The 12,750-nt window shown below is 42.1% G+C and overlaps 1 protein-coding gene across 5 annotated transcripts in view; it reads left to right on the top strand.

The window, feature by feature from the left end:
- The window catches only part of SLC23A2 (solute carrier family 23 member 2), a 150,612-nt gene that overhangs the window by 81,769 nt on the left and 56,093 nt on the right, over window positions 1–12,750 (top strand). For 4 of the 5 annotated variants that reach the window (XM_055544219.1, XM_055544216.1, XM_055544217.1 and 1 more), the window contains 2 exons: window positions 5,728–5,844; window positions 8,344–8,501. In XM_055544219.1, the coding sequence (XP_055400194.1) occupies window positions 5,728–5,844; window positions 8,344–8,501 (275 nt within the window). Of the gene's footprint in view, window positions 1–5,485; window positions 5,600–5,727; window positions 5,845–8,343; window positions 8,502–12,750 lie in introns of those variants that run through there. The other variant, XM_055544220.1, reaches the window with a different exon arrangement.

Raw genomic sequence — 12,750 nt, 5'->3', positions numbered from 1 at the left:
ATGTTTGTATCTTTTTGGTGCACATGAGTTTTATACATTCTGGTTACCTACTTCCTACTTTTAGTTTTATTTCTACAGCTAATTTGAGTCAAACCTTTTGCTGATTTTCACCAGTAATTTCTTGGTTGACTGAAGTTCATCCTCCAGGCCCCTGATATTTAAAGTATAGTCCATACATCAGCTTTGTTGACATCATTACCTACAAGCTTGTTAGAAATGTAGAATCTCTGCCCCAACCAAAACCTGCTGAATCAGAATTTGCATTTTCATATGATTCCTATGTGATTTGATATGTTCATTAAAGTTAGAGAAATAACACTGAAGAACTGAATCAGGGGAATAATTTTGGATGAGAATTTATCTATAGCATTTAGGCTTGAAGGAAAGTTTGGCTGGATGTAAAATCTTTAGGACATCGTTTAGATCCTGACTCAAATAAATCAGCTGTAACAAAATTTTAACATAGGATGAAAAATTTGTAATAAGCATTGGATATTAGCTGATATGAAGAAATTTGATTAGTTTGTAATGGTATTTCCATTCTTTTTAAGGGTCTTTATTGGCTTAGGAGACATATATGTGTTTCTGAGCAAATGTATGTATTTTGAGGATTCAGTTTAAAATAATCCATCCCTTTACTCCAGTAAAGTTAGAATGAGATGGGGAATAGATTAAATAAGAATCCAGGGATAATAAATTTTGAAGCTGGAGCTGGGGATAGATATAGGGCAGGCATTTGATGTTTCTTCTACCACTGTATAGTTTTGAAAAATTATATAATACTAAATTAAGGAAATAATTGAATCATACCTTATTGTTTGCTCTTTTCTCATTTTCTGGTGTTGAAGATGGCTTTGAAGAACTCAGGCTGGTCTTTTTTTTCCCCCTTGTAAATCAATATCTTGATCTTTTTGCCTTTTCTGTGGATTATTTATCTTTTATATTCAGTAACTTTACTGACTGTCATATAATAATAGTCATAAGTTTTGAAGCTGACCTTCTGTGTCAGCTTTTCCTGGCACTTTGAATATTTAACTTCAAGTCTCCTGTTACTTCAGCAGTGTTGTCTTGAATTATATCTTTATTTTTTGTTCTGGTTTCTTTTGGTTTTCTTATTTGGGGGCTCCATTTATTTGGATCTACTTTGCCCTCTCTCACTTCTCTCTAATCTTGTTTTCTCTTATCCTTTTTTCATGTTGTCTTTCCCTCTTGTGCTCCTACCATTTTGATTTTTCTTTTTTTTCCCCTTCTGTCCAAATTCTTAAAACTCATATTTTATTTCCCCTTTGTCCTTAAATTTCTTGACATATTAGATTCTTTAGTTGAGTTTTCAAAGATAGCTGAATCTTTTTTAATTTATTGAGAACTTAGTGTATTTTTCTAATTTGCAAGCATACCCTTAGTTCTTAGAAATTTTCTTATTTCTTTGATTCTTATATTCTGTTTTCTTCCATAAAAATTGTTCTTAACATACATTTGTCTTTTTGTTATTTGAGGCACATGTTATTTGGGACTCTCAAATAACAAATAAAAAATTCAACCCGTTTGTTGAATTTTTTTTCCTATCCTGTTTTTAGTTCCTAAGGTCTTTTTTACTCTTTGTTTTTGCTTTTACTTACTGATTAGAGCTTTGAAAATGACATTTCTTTCCTGCCAGGTTCAAAATACTTTTGTGAAGAGACAGGTTTCTCCCCCTGCCAATGTGTTTTCTTTCTACTACATGGACCTATTTCCTCTATTTGGCTCTTATTTTTGGAGGAATGTGAGGCAATAAAAAGATATGATTGTAGAATCGTTGTGTGTGGATAAAGTTTTCTGTTCAGCCTCTCCACTGAATAGGGAAAGCTATCTTATCACTATAGGCTCTGTAGATGGTAGTGTTTTGTCTCTGAGGCTGATCAGATCATCTGGAAAGGAGTCTTCTAGTCTCTTCCTGTAGCTTCTGGCATTCTGGAAACAGATAAGGATCTCACTGTTCATGCTTGTGGGTTAAAACCACACATAGTATTCCTCAGTCTGAAGTATTTCTGATTTGTATTCTTCAAATAATACATTTTTGTGTCTTGCAGGCTGAGGATAGCAGTTGGCAGGCAGCAGCGTGGCTGATTGGTTTGCAGAGTTAAATCCCATCTTTTTCCCATCCCTATTCTGTCTTCTGCCTTCAAGCATAGAGCATTTCTCAGCTGTTGGTCAACCAGCTCACTTCTTTATACCTTTGCCTTCCAGCACCTATGTTGTAGAGTCTTTCCCTCTCCCAGATGGGTCACAGCTCATACAGATGCTCTACATATTCCAGAAATAATGGGGTATAGTCAGTTAACAATGTTACGATAGGGTGAATAGTGAAGGGACTCAGCCATACATATACATGTGTCCATTCTCCCCCAAACTCCCCTCCAATTCAGGCTGCCATAGAACACTGAGCAGAGTTCCATGTGCAATACAGTAGGCCCTTATTGGTTATCCACTTTAAATATAGGGTTTGTATATGTCCACCCCAAGCTCCCTAACTCTCCTTCCTTCCATCTTCCCCCGATCCTCACCCCCTCACCCTCACTGTAAGTCTGTGAGTCTCTTCTGTTTTGTGAGTTCATTTCTTTCATTTCTTTTTAGATTCCACATAGAAGGGAAGTCATCCAATATTTCTCCTACTCTGTCTGACTTAATGTAATCATCTTTCAAAGAAACTTCTCTGTTGGAGGTTTTTGTTTTTGCAGTTTTAAAATGGTTCATATTGTTCATGCTGTGATAACAGACTGTGGTACCATGGTCCACAGTGACCATTCTCCTTCTGTCTCAGGGAGAGCAGTGTAGCATTTGTCTGACAGGCTTCACTGATCCCCTTGACCACACAATTTCCTGCTTTTTCTTGATATCATCAGTGTACATTTACATTAGTTCCATTACTGAGTTGTAGAACCACCCTCATTACTAAGAAAAATTGTGTGTATACAGTGTGTGTGTGTGTGTGTGTGTGTGTGTATATATATATATATATATATATATATATATATATATATACACGTTTGTGTACACATCTTAATCTTAGCCCTCCAGGTTATAAAGAGGACAGATTCAGTCTTTTCAGTTCTGTTCATGTGTTTTATACGTAAAACTAGCCATTTGGGAATCATTAGAGTAATAATGCTTACAATACTATTGTAACAGATTATACTAATCTAGTAAGTGTAGTGTTGCTATACTCTGTTTTCAGACATTTCTTTCTGTTACTGTGTGAGCAGTAACACTCCTGCCTGTAGGCCTTATGATAGTGTTGAGTTGTCCTTTGTGTAGTGAGTCCAGTGTCCATTGTTGCATCATATCAGCAAATGGTCAGCTTCGTTCAGAGATATCCAAGACTGGTTTAGGAGTCCTGAATCAGGTTCAATGATTGGCTTGGATGACTCACACTGACTCAGTGGACATGAATTTGAGCAAACTCAGGGAGATAGTGAAGGACAGGGAAGCCTGGCATGCTGTAGTCCATGGGGTCGCAAAGAGTTGGACATGACTTAGTGACTGAACAACAAAGCTGACTCATAGAATTCAGAAAAGCTTGTGGTTGTAGCTTATTTGAGAAAAAGGGTTCAGATTAAAATTGATAAAAAAAAAAAAAAAACCCATGTAGGGCAGGGTATAGGAGACACTGAGCAAACTTTCAGTTGTCCTCTTCCTAATGGAGTCATGTGGCAGTGCTTAATTTCCCCCAAAACAATGTGTGAGGACACTCAAGAAGCGTTGCCAGACCCTCTGGAGTCAAACTGATACCATGTGGCCCAAGGCCCCCATCGTCAATTGCACTGTTAGAATAATCTGTGAAGGGCTCAGGTAAACAAATACACTCTTAAGAGGAAGGATATTCTAAAAACATTAAAGTATCTTCCAGGTATCAGGTAAGGACCAAACTTTTCTTTCAAATGTTCAGGGTTTGAACAGCCCAGACCTGCTGAGTTAATCCTTTACTGCATATCACTGCATATCGTGGCTTCCCTGGTGGCAATAGTAAAGAATCTGCCTGCAATGCAAGAGACGCAGATTCGATCCCTGGGTTGGGCAGATCCTCTGGAGAAGGTAATGGCTACCCACTCCGGTATTCTTGCCTGAAGAATCCCCACGGACAGAGGGGATTGGGGACCTGCCGATATCCATTGTTTGAATGGAAGAAAAATTCTTTCAGAAAGATCATATTCAATTCACATTTGGATTAGATCAAATGTCCGTTTACTTTTGATATTTACCTTTAGGCTTTCGAGAGTGATGCTGAATTGTGTCACTAATACAACACTCTTTGTTCAAGAGTATTTGGCCAGTGCATGTTCAAATTCCAGTGTATGAAAAATGGAGTGATAAACAAGGAGTCAGCATCTTTCTCAGAATCTCTGTGGATCAGATCCATTGGAAAGTGGAACAAATTGGGCTAGATGTGACCAAGGTTTAGAATATTGTCATCTTTATCTCTTTTGTGACACATCTTGTAATTTTGTTTCCTCTTAGGCGCTTTATTATTAAAAAACTTAAAAAAAAAAAGGCACATCTTGGATTCCAAGAAAGTGTTTGTATGGTTTTAGAAACAGGGTAACATTGAGGGTATATAGGGGAATCCCCCAAGTTTTCAGTTTGGCTCAGATACTGGATGAGTTCAGAAGTGACACTGAAGTTGATCGGAAATGTCTGGAGTATAACCTGTGGTCTCTGTAAAGATTCTGGTTGATAAAGCATACAACACAACATTAAAAAAAAATCTTCAGTAATGGGGGTTGGTGGGGTTATCCTCAACTATAAATATATTTTTAGTCTTTTTTTTGAGCATCTTTAAATTTTTTTTATTTTTTAAAAATTTATTTTTTAGTTGAAGGATAATTGTTTTACAGAATTGTATTGGTTTCTTTGAATCATAGTATCTGTATACCTTTGCTCTCTTCACTCACATTTGTGTCTGAGCAAAAGTGTTTTAAAAGAAGGATGTTTCCTGAGATTTCCTTAGTGGTCCAGTGGTTAAGAATCTGCCAGCCAGTGTAGAGGACATGGGTTTGATCCCTGGTGCAGGAAGATCCCACATGCCGTGGAGCAGCTAAGCCCATGTGCCACAACTGCTGAGCCCTGCACTGCAGCTACTGAAACCCGCATGCTCTGGACCCCATGCTCTGTGAAAAGAGAGGCCACTGCAATGAGAAGCCTGTGCATTGCAACTCGAGAGTAGCCCCCACTTGCTGCAACTAGAGAAAGCCCACATATAGCAACAAAGACCCAGCACAGCCAAAAATAAAGTTCAAAAATAAATAAAAGAAGTGTGTTTAGGTACAAAAATCTTTTTCCTTGCAGGGATGGGTTGGGATAGATTAATGCTATTGAAAGTAGTTAGCATTTTATAATATTTCTTAATTCAGGTTACCACCCAAGGATGGTATCACTCATGCCATGGTATTACTTTGTGGTGTCAACCTTGGGAGCATCTCTCTCTATGCAGGAGGTGCCCAGGTTTGGGAGAAGCTCTGAGCAAGCTGGTTGCTCTTGGGGATGAGTTGATGGCAAGTGATACTGAGCCCCTAAATCCTGATAACAGACCGTCCCACTGAGTGTGCTTAACATTGTGTCAAAGGTAATAAAGGCTTAATTTTACATTAGAATGACAGCTACTTTATAAAATTGTTTTTCAGTAACAGCCTATGCTGAGTTAACCTTAGACCTTGCTTTTATTGAACAACTTCTTTTCTCCCTTGCTCACAGAGCTCCCTTGCTGAGACCTTGGATAGCACTGGCAGTCTAGACCCCCAGAGATCAGATATGATTTATACCATAGAAGATGTTCCGCCCTGGTACCTGTGCATATTTCTGGGGTTGCAGGTAAGATGATTCCTTTGGAATGTAACCAGCAGATGCTTGAATTGTCTGTCTAGATTATTTAAAATTCAATTTTTATTTTTTACTTATTGACAGCTTTAAATTACTCTTTTAAGGATGATGAATGGTAATTGTTAATATGAATTTCAAAACAGTGAAAGGTAAATAGGAGGAGTGGGTTAACCATGATAGGAAAAAAGGAAAATATTCAGGGAATAAGCAAGAGAAATGACATGGAAGGAAGGAAAAAAGATCATAGATGTATGGAAAGGGGGAGAATAGAGGGAAGAGAATGTAGAGGAATAGAGATAAGAAGGATTAGTGTTCATCTCTCATTCCTAGTTAACCAATCCATAGTCACTGTCAACTGCCATGAAATATGGGTGGCATTAAGAAGTGCTGTGTTGTCATAAAAAGGAATGCATTTGAGTCAGTTCTGATGAGGTGGATGAACCTAGAACCTATTATACGGAGTGAAGCGAGTCAGAAAGAGAAAGATAAACATCATATTCTAACACATAGATATGGAATCTAAAAGAATGGTACTGAAGAATTTATTTACAGGGCAGCAATGAAGAAACAGACAGAGAATAGACTTATGGACATGGGGAGAGGGAAGGAGAGGGTGAGATGTATGGAAAGAGTAACGTGGAAACTCACATTACCATATGTAAAATAGATTGCCAATGGAAATTTGCTGTATGGCTCAGGAAACTCAAATGGGGGCTCTGTATCAATCTAGAGGGGTGGGATGGGCCAGGAGATAGGAGGGAGGTTCAAAAGCGAGGGGATACATGTATACTTATGGCTGTTTCATGTTGGGGTTTGACAGAAAACAACAGAATTCTTTAAAGCAATTATCCTTCAATAAAAAAAAAAAAAAAGAAGTGCTGTGTTGGTCAGGACATAAATGTGGAGGCTTCAGTCTTATTTTTAAAGGAAGGTAGGCTTGCCTTGGTAATGTCTGCTTGCAATTTCCAGTGGGAGAAGAGCAAGGAGGCTGCCAAGGAACGGGTAGGAGGGATGGGGCGAGAGGTGACCCAAGCTGGTGCAGGACTTCTGCATCTTTGGTATCCACTCCCCTCCTCCCCCCAGCCACCACTCCCTTTTCCCACTTACGATTGAAGTGGGCTTTAGGAGAAAGGGGATGACATGGAAGGCTCTTTGCCCAGACACATAGCTCTGGTCTGTGTGTGCCTTGGTTTTGAGGTCTCACTTTGCATTCTTACTTTCTCAAGTTTGAATGATCAGTTCATGCTAAGGAAATCAGTCTCATTACCCAGACAAGTTTATTCTCTTGGAGGTGGACTGTACCTGCTGACAGCTGATACTTCGGTTCAATTTCCAGGCCCTACCCATCCTAGGTATTAAAACAGTTGGTAACCTGGACAGAAAGGCATTCTAATAAAGAAGGCATAACCAAAGGACCTGACTGGTTGGGCAAATAATTTCCCTAGGACTGAATGTCTCAAAAGAGGTTCAGGAAACTTGCTTGTTGAAATGTTTATAGATGTGTCTAGAAGTCGTCTCCCCTTTCAGATGAGATTGGGAAACCCTGTATGCATCACTCCCTTCTTGACAGTGCAATCGTGAGCAGCTCTGGGAAGTCCTGATGGGAATGTTCTGTTCCCTTCACCAAACACCTGTTAGTGTTTTACAGTTGATCTTTTGGGGCTGCAAGCAGCACATTTTGGCAAAAATGAGCAGAGATGGGGAACTGTTAGGAAGAAAAGAGGAAATTTGCAGAACAGAAGTAAGAACTGAACAGGCAAGCCTCTGGGAGGAAGGGATGTGAGCAGTGAGAGCTGGAATGTCCTGCCAGGGCTGTAGGGAATTGGGGAGGGGTCCTAAAGGAGGAGTGGGACCAGCTCTTTCTGAATGATTCCCACAGCTGCTTGTGAGCTTAGTGCTTCCCTGACTGCTGTTAAATAATGCCAGGTCATAGGAAAAGATGGAAAATGCCTTGTGCAGTGAAGCTTGTAGCTTTAATCCCCAGACCTAAAAGAATTTTTTAAAAAGGATTAATTATCTCAAAACATAGTTGTAAAATTCTACATATAATATAGGCAAATCAAAATCTAACATGACTAACTAGGGTTTGTTTCAAGAATGGTTCAGTGCCACACAATTCATGTTAACAGATTCGAGGGGAAAGATCTATGGTTTTAGCAATTGGTGGTGAAAAGCAGTTAAAAAACAAATATTCTCAGTAAAAATTCTATAGGTAAAACATTACTGGTGTTTGTATTGCGTTTCCTTTGTGCTAGCCTGGATTCATGCAAGTAATAAGTAATAATACAGGTGAGTTAGAAGATGAGAAAATGTAATAGAAATGCTGGGGGGAGAAAAAAACAATTTGGCATATGATGAGTGTGTACCTAAAAAAACAAATTCATGTGTGCTACTTTTTAAAAGCAACAGGGGAGTGGTCAAAGTTAGGGTAAAATCAGACAAAATACAAAAAAAGATGAACTTCTCCCCTCTGTCTCTCTGTCCCCACAGCATTACCTGACGTGTTTTAGTGGCACCATTGCAGTGCCCTTTCTGCTGGCCGACGCCATGTGTGTGGGGTATGACCAGTGGGCCACCAGCCAGCTCATTGGGACCATTTTCTTCTGCGTGGGAATCACAACTTTGCTGCAGACCACTTTTGGATGCAGGTGAGAATGGGGCACTGAATTGGGAATGCTGATGTGCCCACGAGGCATTGTGCACATCCACCCAGGACTGCTTGGAAGGACTGACTGGAGTATGGGGAAGTGTGGTCTAGGGGCCTTTGCCTTGCCTCTCCCAGTCCTGTTGTGTTTCTTCTCTAGGTGGGTGGCACCACATCCTGACCAGTTGTGCAGGCTGGAACTCAGCTCCTTCCATCCCACCAGCTGGCAGGGCAAGTTTTCTCTAGTACTCTGTCACTTCCCCAGTTCCTGAAGTTCAGACCCGGACTGTGTTCGACTAGGTTTCCAGTTGGTCTCCCTGCCTCCAAGGCTACTCTCCTCTGCCCCACTCTGTGTGCCACCCTGGTGTCATTTTTTCAATGTTTGCATCTTCCTGGGTGCTAGGAGGCTACAGCCTTACTCCCTGTTTAAACACTGGGATGTGCCCACCTGTAGGTGTCTCCTTTGTTCTCTGTCCCACCGCCCTTCCAGGTATGTCCCTGAGCCCTGCAGTCTCCTCCCGTGCACTCACCAAGAAATGAGCTCCTCCTCAAGCCCGCTGTGCTGTCTTACCTGAGCTTGTGCTCCCCTGCGGCCTTCCAGTCCTGGCTTGTTCCTCTTCTCTCTGTGAAACACCCTTGACTTCCCCAGGCCTCCGTTGTTCTCTCTGAATTCCCACACATGCATCTTGTGTATGTTCTTCTAATGTGACTCTTATTCCACTTTGTCCTTTTTTGTTTGTGTCTTTTCTTGCTGATGTGTGTTCCCTCAAAGTGCAAAGTGCACTTTGCATCCCCAGGCCCCAGCTTACATGGATATGGAGCTGGCATAGGAAGGAAAAGAACTGTCTTCTTTTACCTTCTCCTGCAGTCTTGCTTTGTCCCCTCCTGTCCCCTTTTTCCACCCTCTTCACATTCAGCCTTTTCCTTTACCCTAGGATGTTGCTCAAGGGGTGGAGCCTGTGGTGACAGGACTATTCTCAGGGCAAGGACAGCAGAGTAAACGTATAAGTTCTGTCTCTCCCTGCTAGGGAAGTGGGAGCAAACTCAGAGGGCAAAGAAGGCAGCCTGGTAATCATGGACTGTATTCAGTGAGTCAGAATCCTCAGAACAACCTTCACTTGTAGGGGACAGGAGAATATGGGAAGGACAATGTTAGGGCATTTTGGTTGGCAGCTTAAGCAATGTCCTCATAAGGAATATGAGAGCTTCATAGCAGGTCTGATGACGGAAGGAAGGCTGAAAGGGCTGGCCAGCTCCTCGGGTTCTCCAACCCCCAGCCCTTCAGGACTGCCTGAAGCCACCATGCTGAGCAGATCCCTTACCTCAGAAAGGAGGGTCATCTTAGGGGACCCCTGAGGGAAAGGCAGCGTGTTACTCACCTGTTAGGGGAAGGAGATGTATTTGGACACTCCAGAGAGGGCTTGATTAAGTTTCTTAGTGCTCAGGTAGTTAAACTTGGCGGACAGCATCTTTCATTCTTTTGTTACAGCATTCAAGATTTTGTGTTTCAAAGCCAGGGTGGTTTAGAAAGTTTTTATTGGCTGACTCAAGGGCCTTACCTTGTACATGGGGAACTGGTTCTCTGGAGAAATACTTGTTTTCTAAACAGCTAGCTCATCAGAGAACTTGTAGCACAAATCATCTATAAATTTAGGCAGTGCCTCTAGTTGAGAATTGTTGGTTGACTTGAAGAGGAAATGAAAGACGTGTTTACCGTGGTATGGCAGGTACCAGGTACAGCTCTGCCCTGGTCTCATATCAGGAAGGCTACTCCTGACTCTACTTCCCTCTTTGTGCTAACACAACAGCACCTTTTTCCTGTCTGGGATCCTTGCCTCGAAGCTCCCATCTAGTAGGGAAAAAGTGAGAAGGCACTCAGTGGCTTGGTTTCCAACTCCTCAAAGCCACAAGCTGTTGTTGATACATTGTTTTAAGTTTTGTCCAGCATACATTTGAGGGCCTGCTGTGTGAAGGCGAGCCAGATGATGAGGTGTGTGAGAGGGTTTCCCTCCCTGCTTGATTGGTCACCACCTCTGAGGCTGTTTGTTTGCTGTGCCCCATGTCCCCTGTTTGTTTGCAGTATCCCGTCTCCCCCATCCCCTGCATCTCCCTGTCCTTCACCCTTTTCTCTTAAAACTCTAACTCCTCTTTTACCAACTTCCCTTTGTGTCACTGTGCCTGAAGAGGCAGGGCTACCCCTTCCAGCTGAATCACCTCTCAGATTCTTGCCCCCAGGTCTCCTGTGGCTTTTGTAAAAGAAGAGCAGAGATCTCAAGAATGGCTAAATACCACACCCCCCTAGTATTTCCAGCAGACCAAGGTTGACATTCAGACCTCAGTAGAGTGGGGACCCACCCCTGGTACTCAGACACCCAGTACTCAGACACTCAGAACGGGTCAGGGTTGAGCATCCCTAAGTCTATTCCAGGGATGTCTATTCAGCAGAGTCAAAGCAGCAGCATTGCCAGTGTTGGTTAAAATCAAGTTGTTGACCATTGTAATGATAAAACTGTAATCCATGGGCAGTCAGATTCTACAGTTCCCAATAAAGCGTTAGCTCATGCCACATGGCAAATGCTTTCTTTGCCGTTCGCACATGGGGGAGTGAAATGAGTGTGTATGAGGAGTTAGAGAGACCTGTGCAGTGTTACAACTCTGGACAGAAGACCTCTCCAGCTCCCAGTTTGCTTTTGTGAAAATGATAGGAGGCTCTTCCTAAGGTGTCCCGTGGATGACACTTGCCATCATTGTGTGTTTGTAGATTATTATATTATATGCTTCTTCCTAAAATACATTTGAAAAGTTACGAGTATAAATAATATGAAAAACCTTCTAATTCTGCTGCTTACTGACATAGACCCTCATCGTTGATTTTGAATTATCATGTTTACAGACTTGTGCATTTACTTCCTGATCACAAGAGAATCAAACAAACGGATAAAGCAGTTGGAGCTGTGGAAATACAAGGGTGGGACAGTGCAAAAGAAAGGCTGACATGGCCAAGAGTGGAATTTATTCCCAGTATCACAGCCGTAAGGATTGCAGGTGGCCTCTGCGTGTTTGTTGGTGTTTGCAGTTCACACTGGAGAACTGCAAAAGAAAAAGTTAGGTGGAGTTAGCTGGAGAGCTGCAGAAGAAAAAGGCTTTCATGTTCAGCTGTCATGATTTCTAGGGCAGATTTTCAGACTTTTCTAACTGAGTGGTTTGCCATGCGTGTCTGAGTTCTGTCTATTTCTTGGTGTGTTTGCCTGACTCCCGTGTAGTACCCAGAACTCCCCTGCACTGAATGTCATGGGTAGATGGCCCATGCCTCTGAGGGATGGGGCCTTTATTGTGAGGAAGCTAAAACCATAATTGCAGGTCTAGAGCAGGGGAAGGAAGTGTAACCATTTCCATTCTCTGGGCTCTGGCCACATTTCACATGGGTGTGCTGAGGAGTGGCGTGCTGTTTCTGGAAAGCTGTTTCATTGCATAAAAATAACCAAAAGTGATATGGAAAAAGTGAGAGTGAAACAGAGCTGTGCCTTTGCAAACCTGAACCATGAGCTTGCAGTGCCAGCTTTAGGATACAATGTCAAAAATCCTCCTTTGGGAGTCTGTTTTCCATGAGCTGGGCTGGCTAAGGCCACAGAAAATGTGTCTGATGCAGCACATGCTGCAGACCCTCCTTCTTTCCCTGAACATCTCCCCTGGCATGAACGTGGTTTCCTTTCCTCCAGAGATCATGACTTGTTTTGGAATGGAGATCATGTGTCTCAGCCCCAGTTGTGTGACTTCTATGGCTTCAGTGCTTCCCAGAGCCTCTGCCTGTTGGGGATGGGATGTTTCTGTTACAGCTGCCTCTTTCATCCCCTTTCTTCCATCCGACCTTTTCCTTCTTCCTTATTTCCTTTGACTTTGGTCCCCTGCACTTGGCTTTTAACAAGGTCTTTATTGCTCAGTGCCCTTGAGTAAGGTTTCAGCAGTTCTCATTCTGGTTGATTTCAATCCACCTTACCCCTTGGGGTCTTTCTAAGAATTAGTGCAAAGCCTTTAAAATCCCATGAGTGGGGGCAAGGGTCAGAGTCCCCCAACCCAAGTGTTAACCAGCCTGCAGCAGCCATGCCTCCCTAGCTTTGGGGAGGACTCAGTTAATGCATCACTTTGGCTGTTATTGTCTTTTCCATCAGAGGCCAAGCCTGGGTAGCAGCTCTAAGCTTCCCAGAGTCCCTGCCCTTGACTGCAGGTGTTAGTGTATAGCTGGGGATGCAGGA

Source organism: Bubalus kerabau, chromosome 13 (genome assembly GCF_029407905.1).
Source record: "Bubalus kerabau isolate K-KA32 ecotype Philippines breed swamp buffalo chromosome 13, PCC_UOA_SB_1v2, whole genome shotgun sequence".
In the NCBI taxonomy this organism is placed as follows: Eukaryota; Metazoa; Chordata; class Mammalia; order Artiodactyla; family Bovidae; genus Bubalus; species Bubalus kerabau.
The sequence above is the reverse complement of the archived record's forward strand: the minus strand, read 5'-3'. Positions and strand labels throughout refer to the sequence as shown.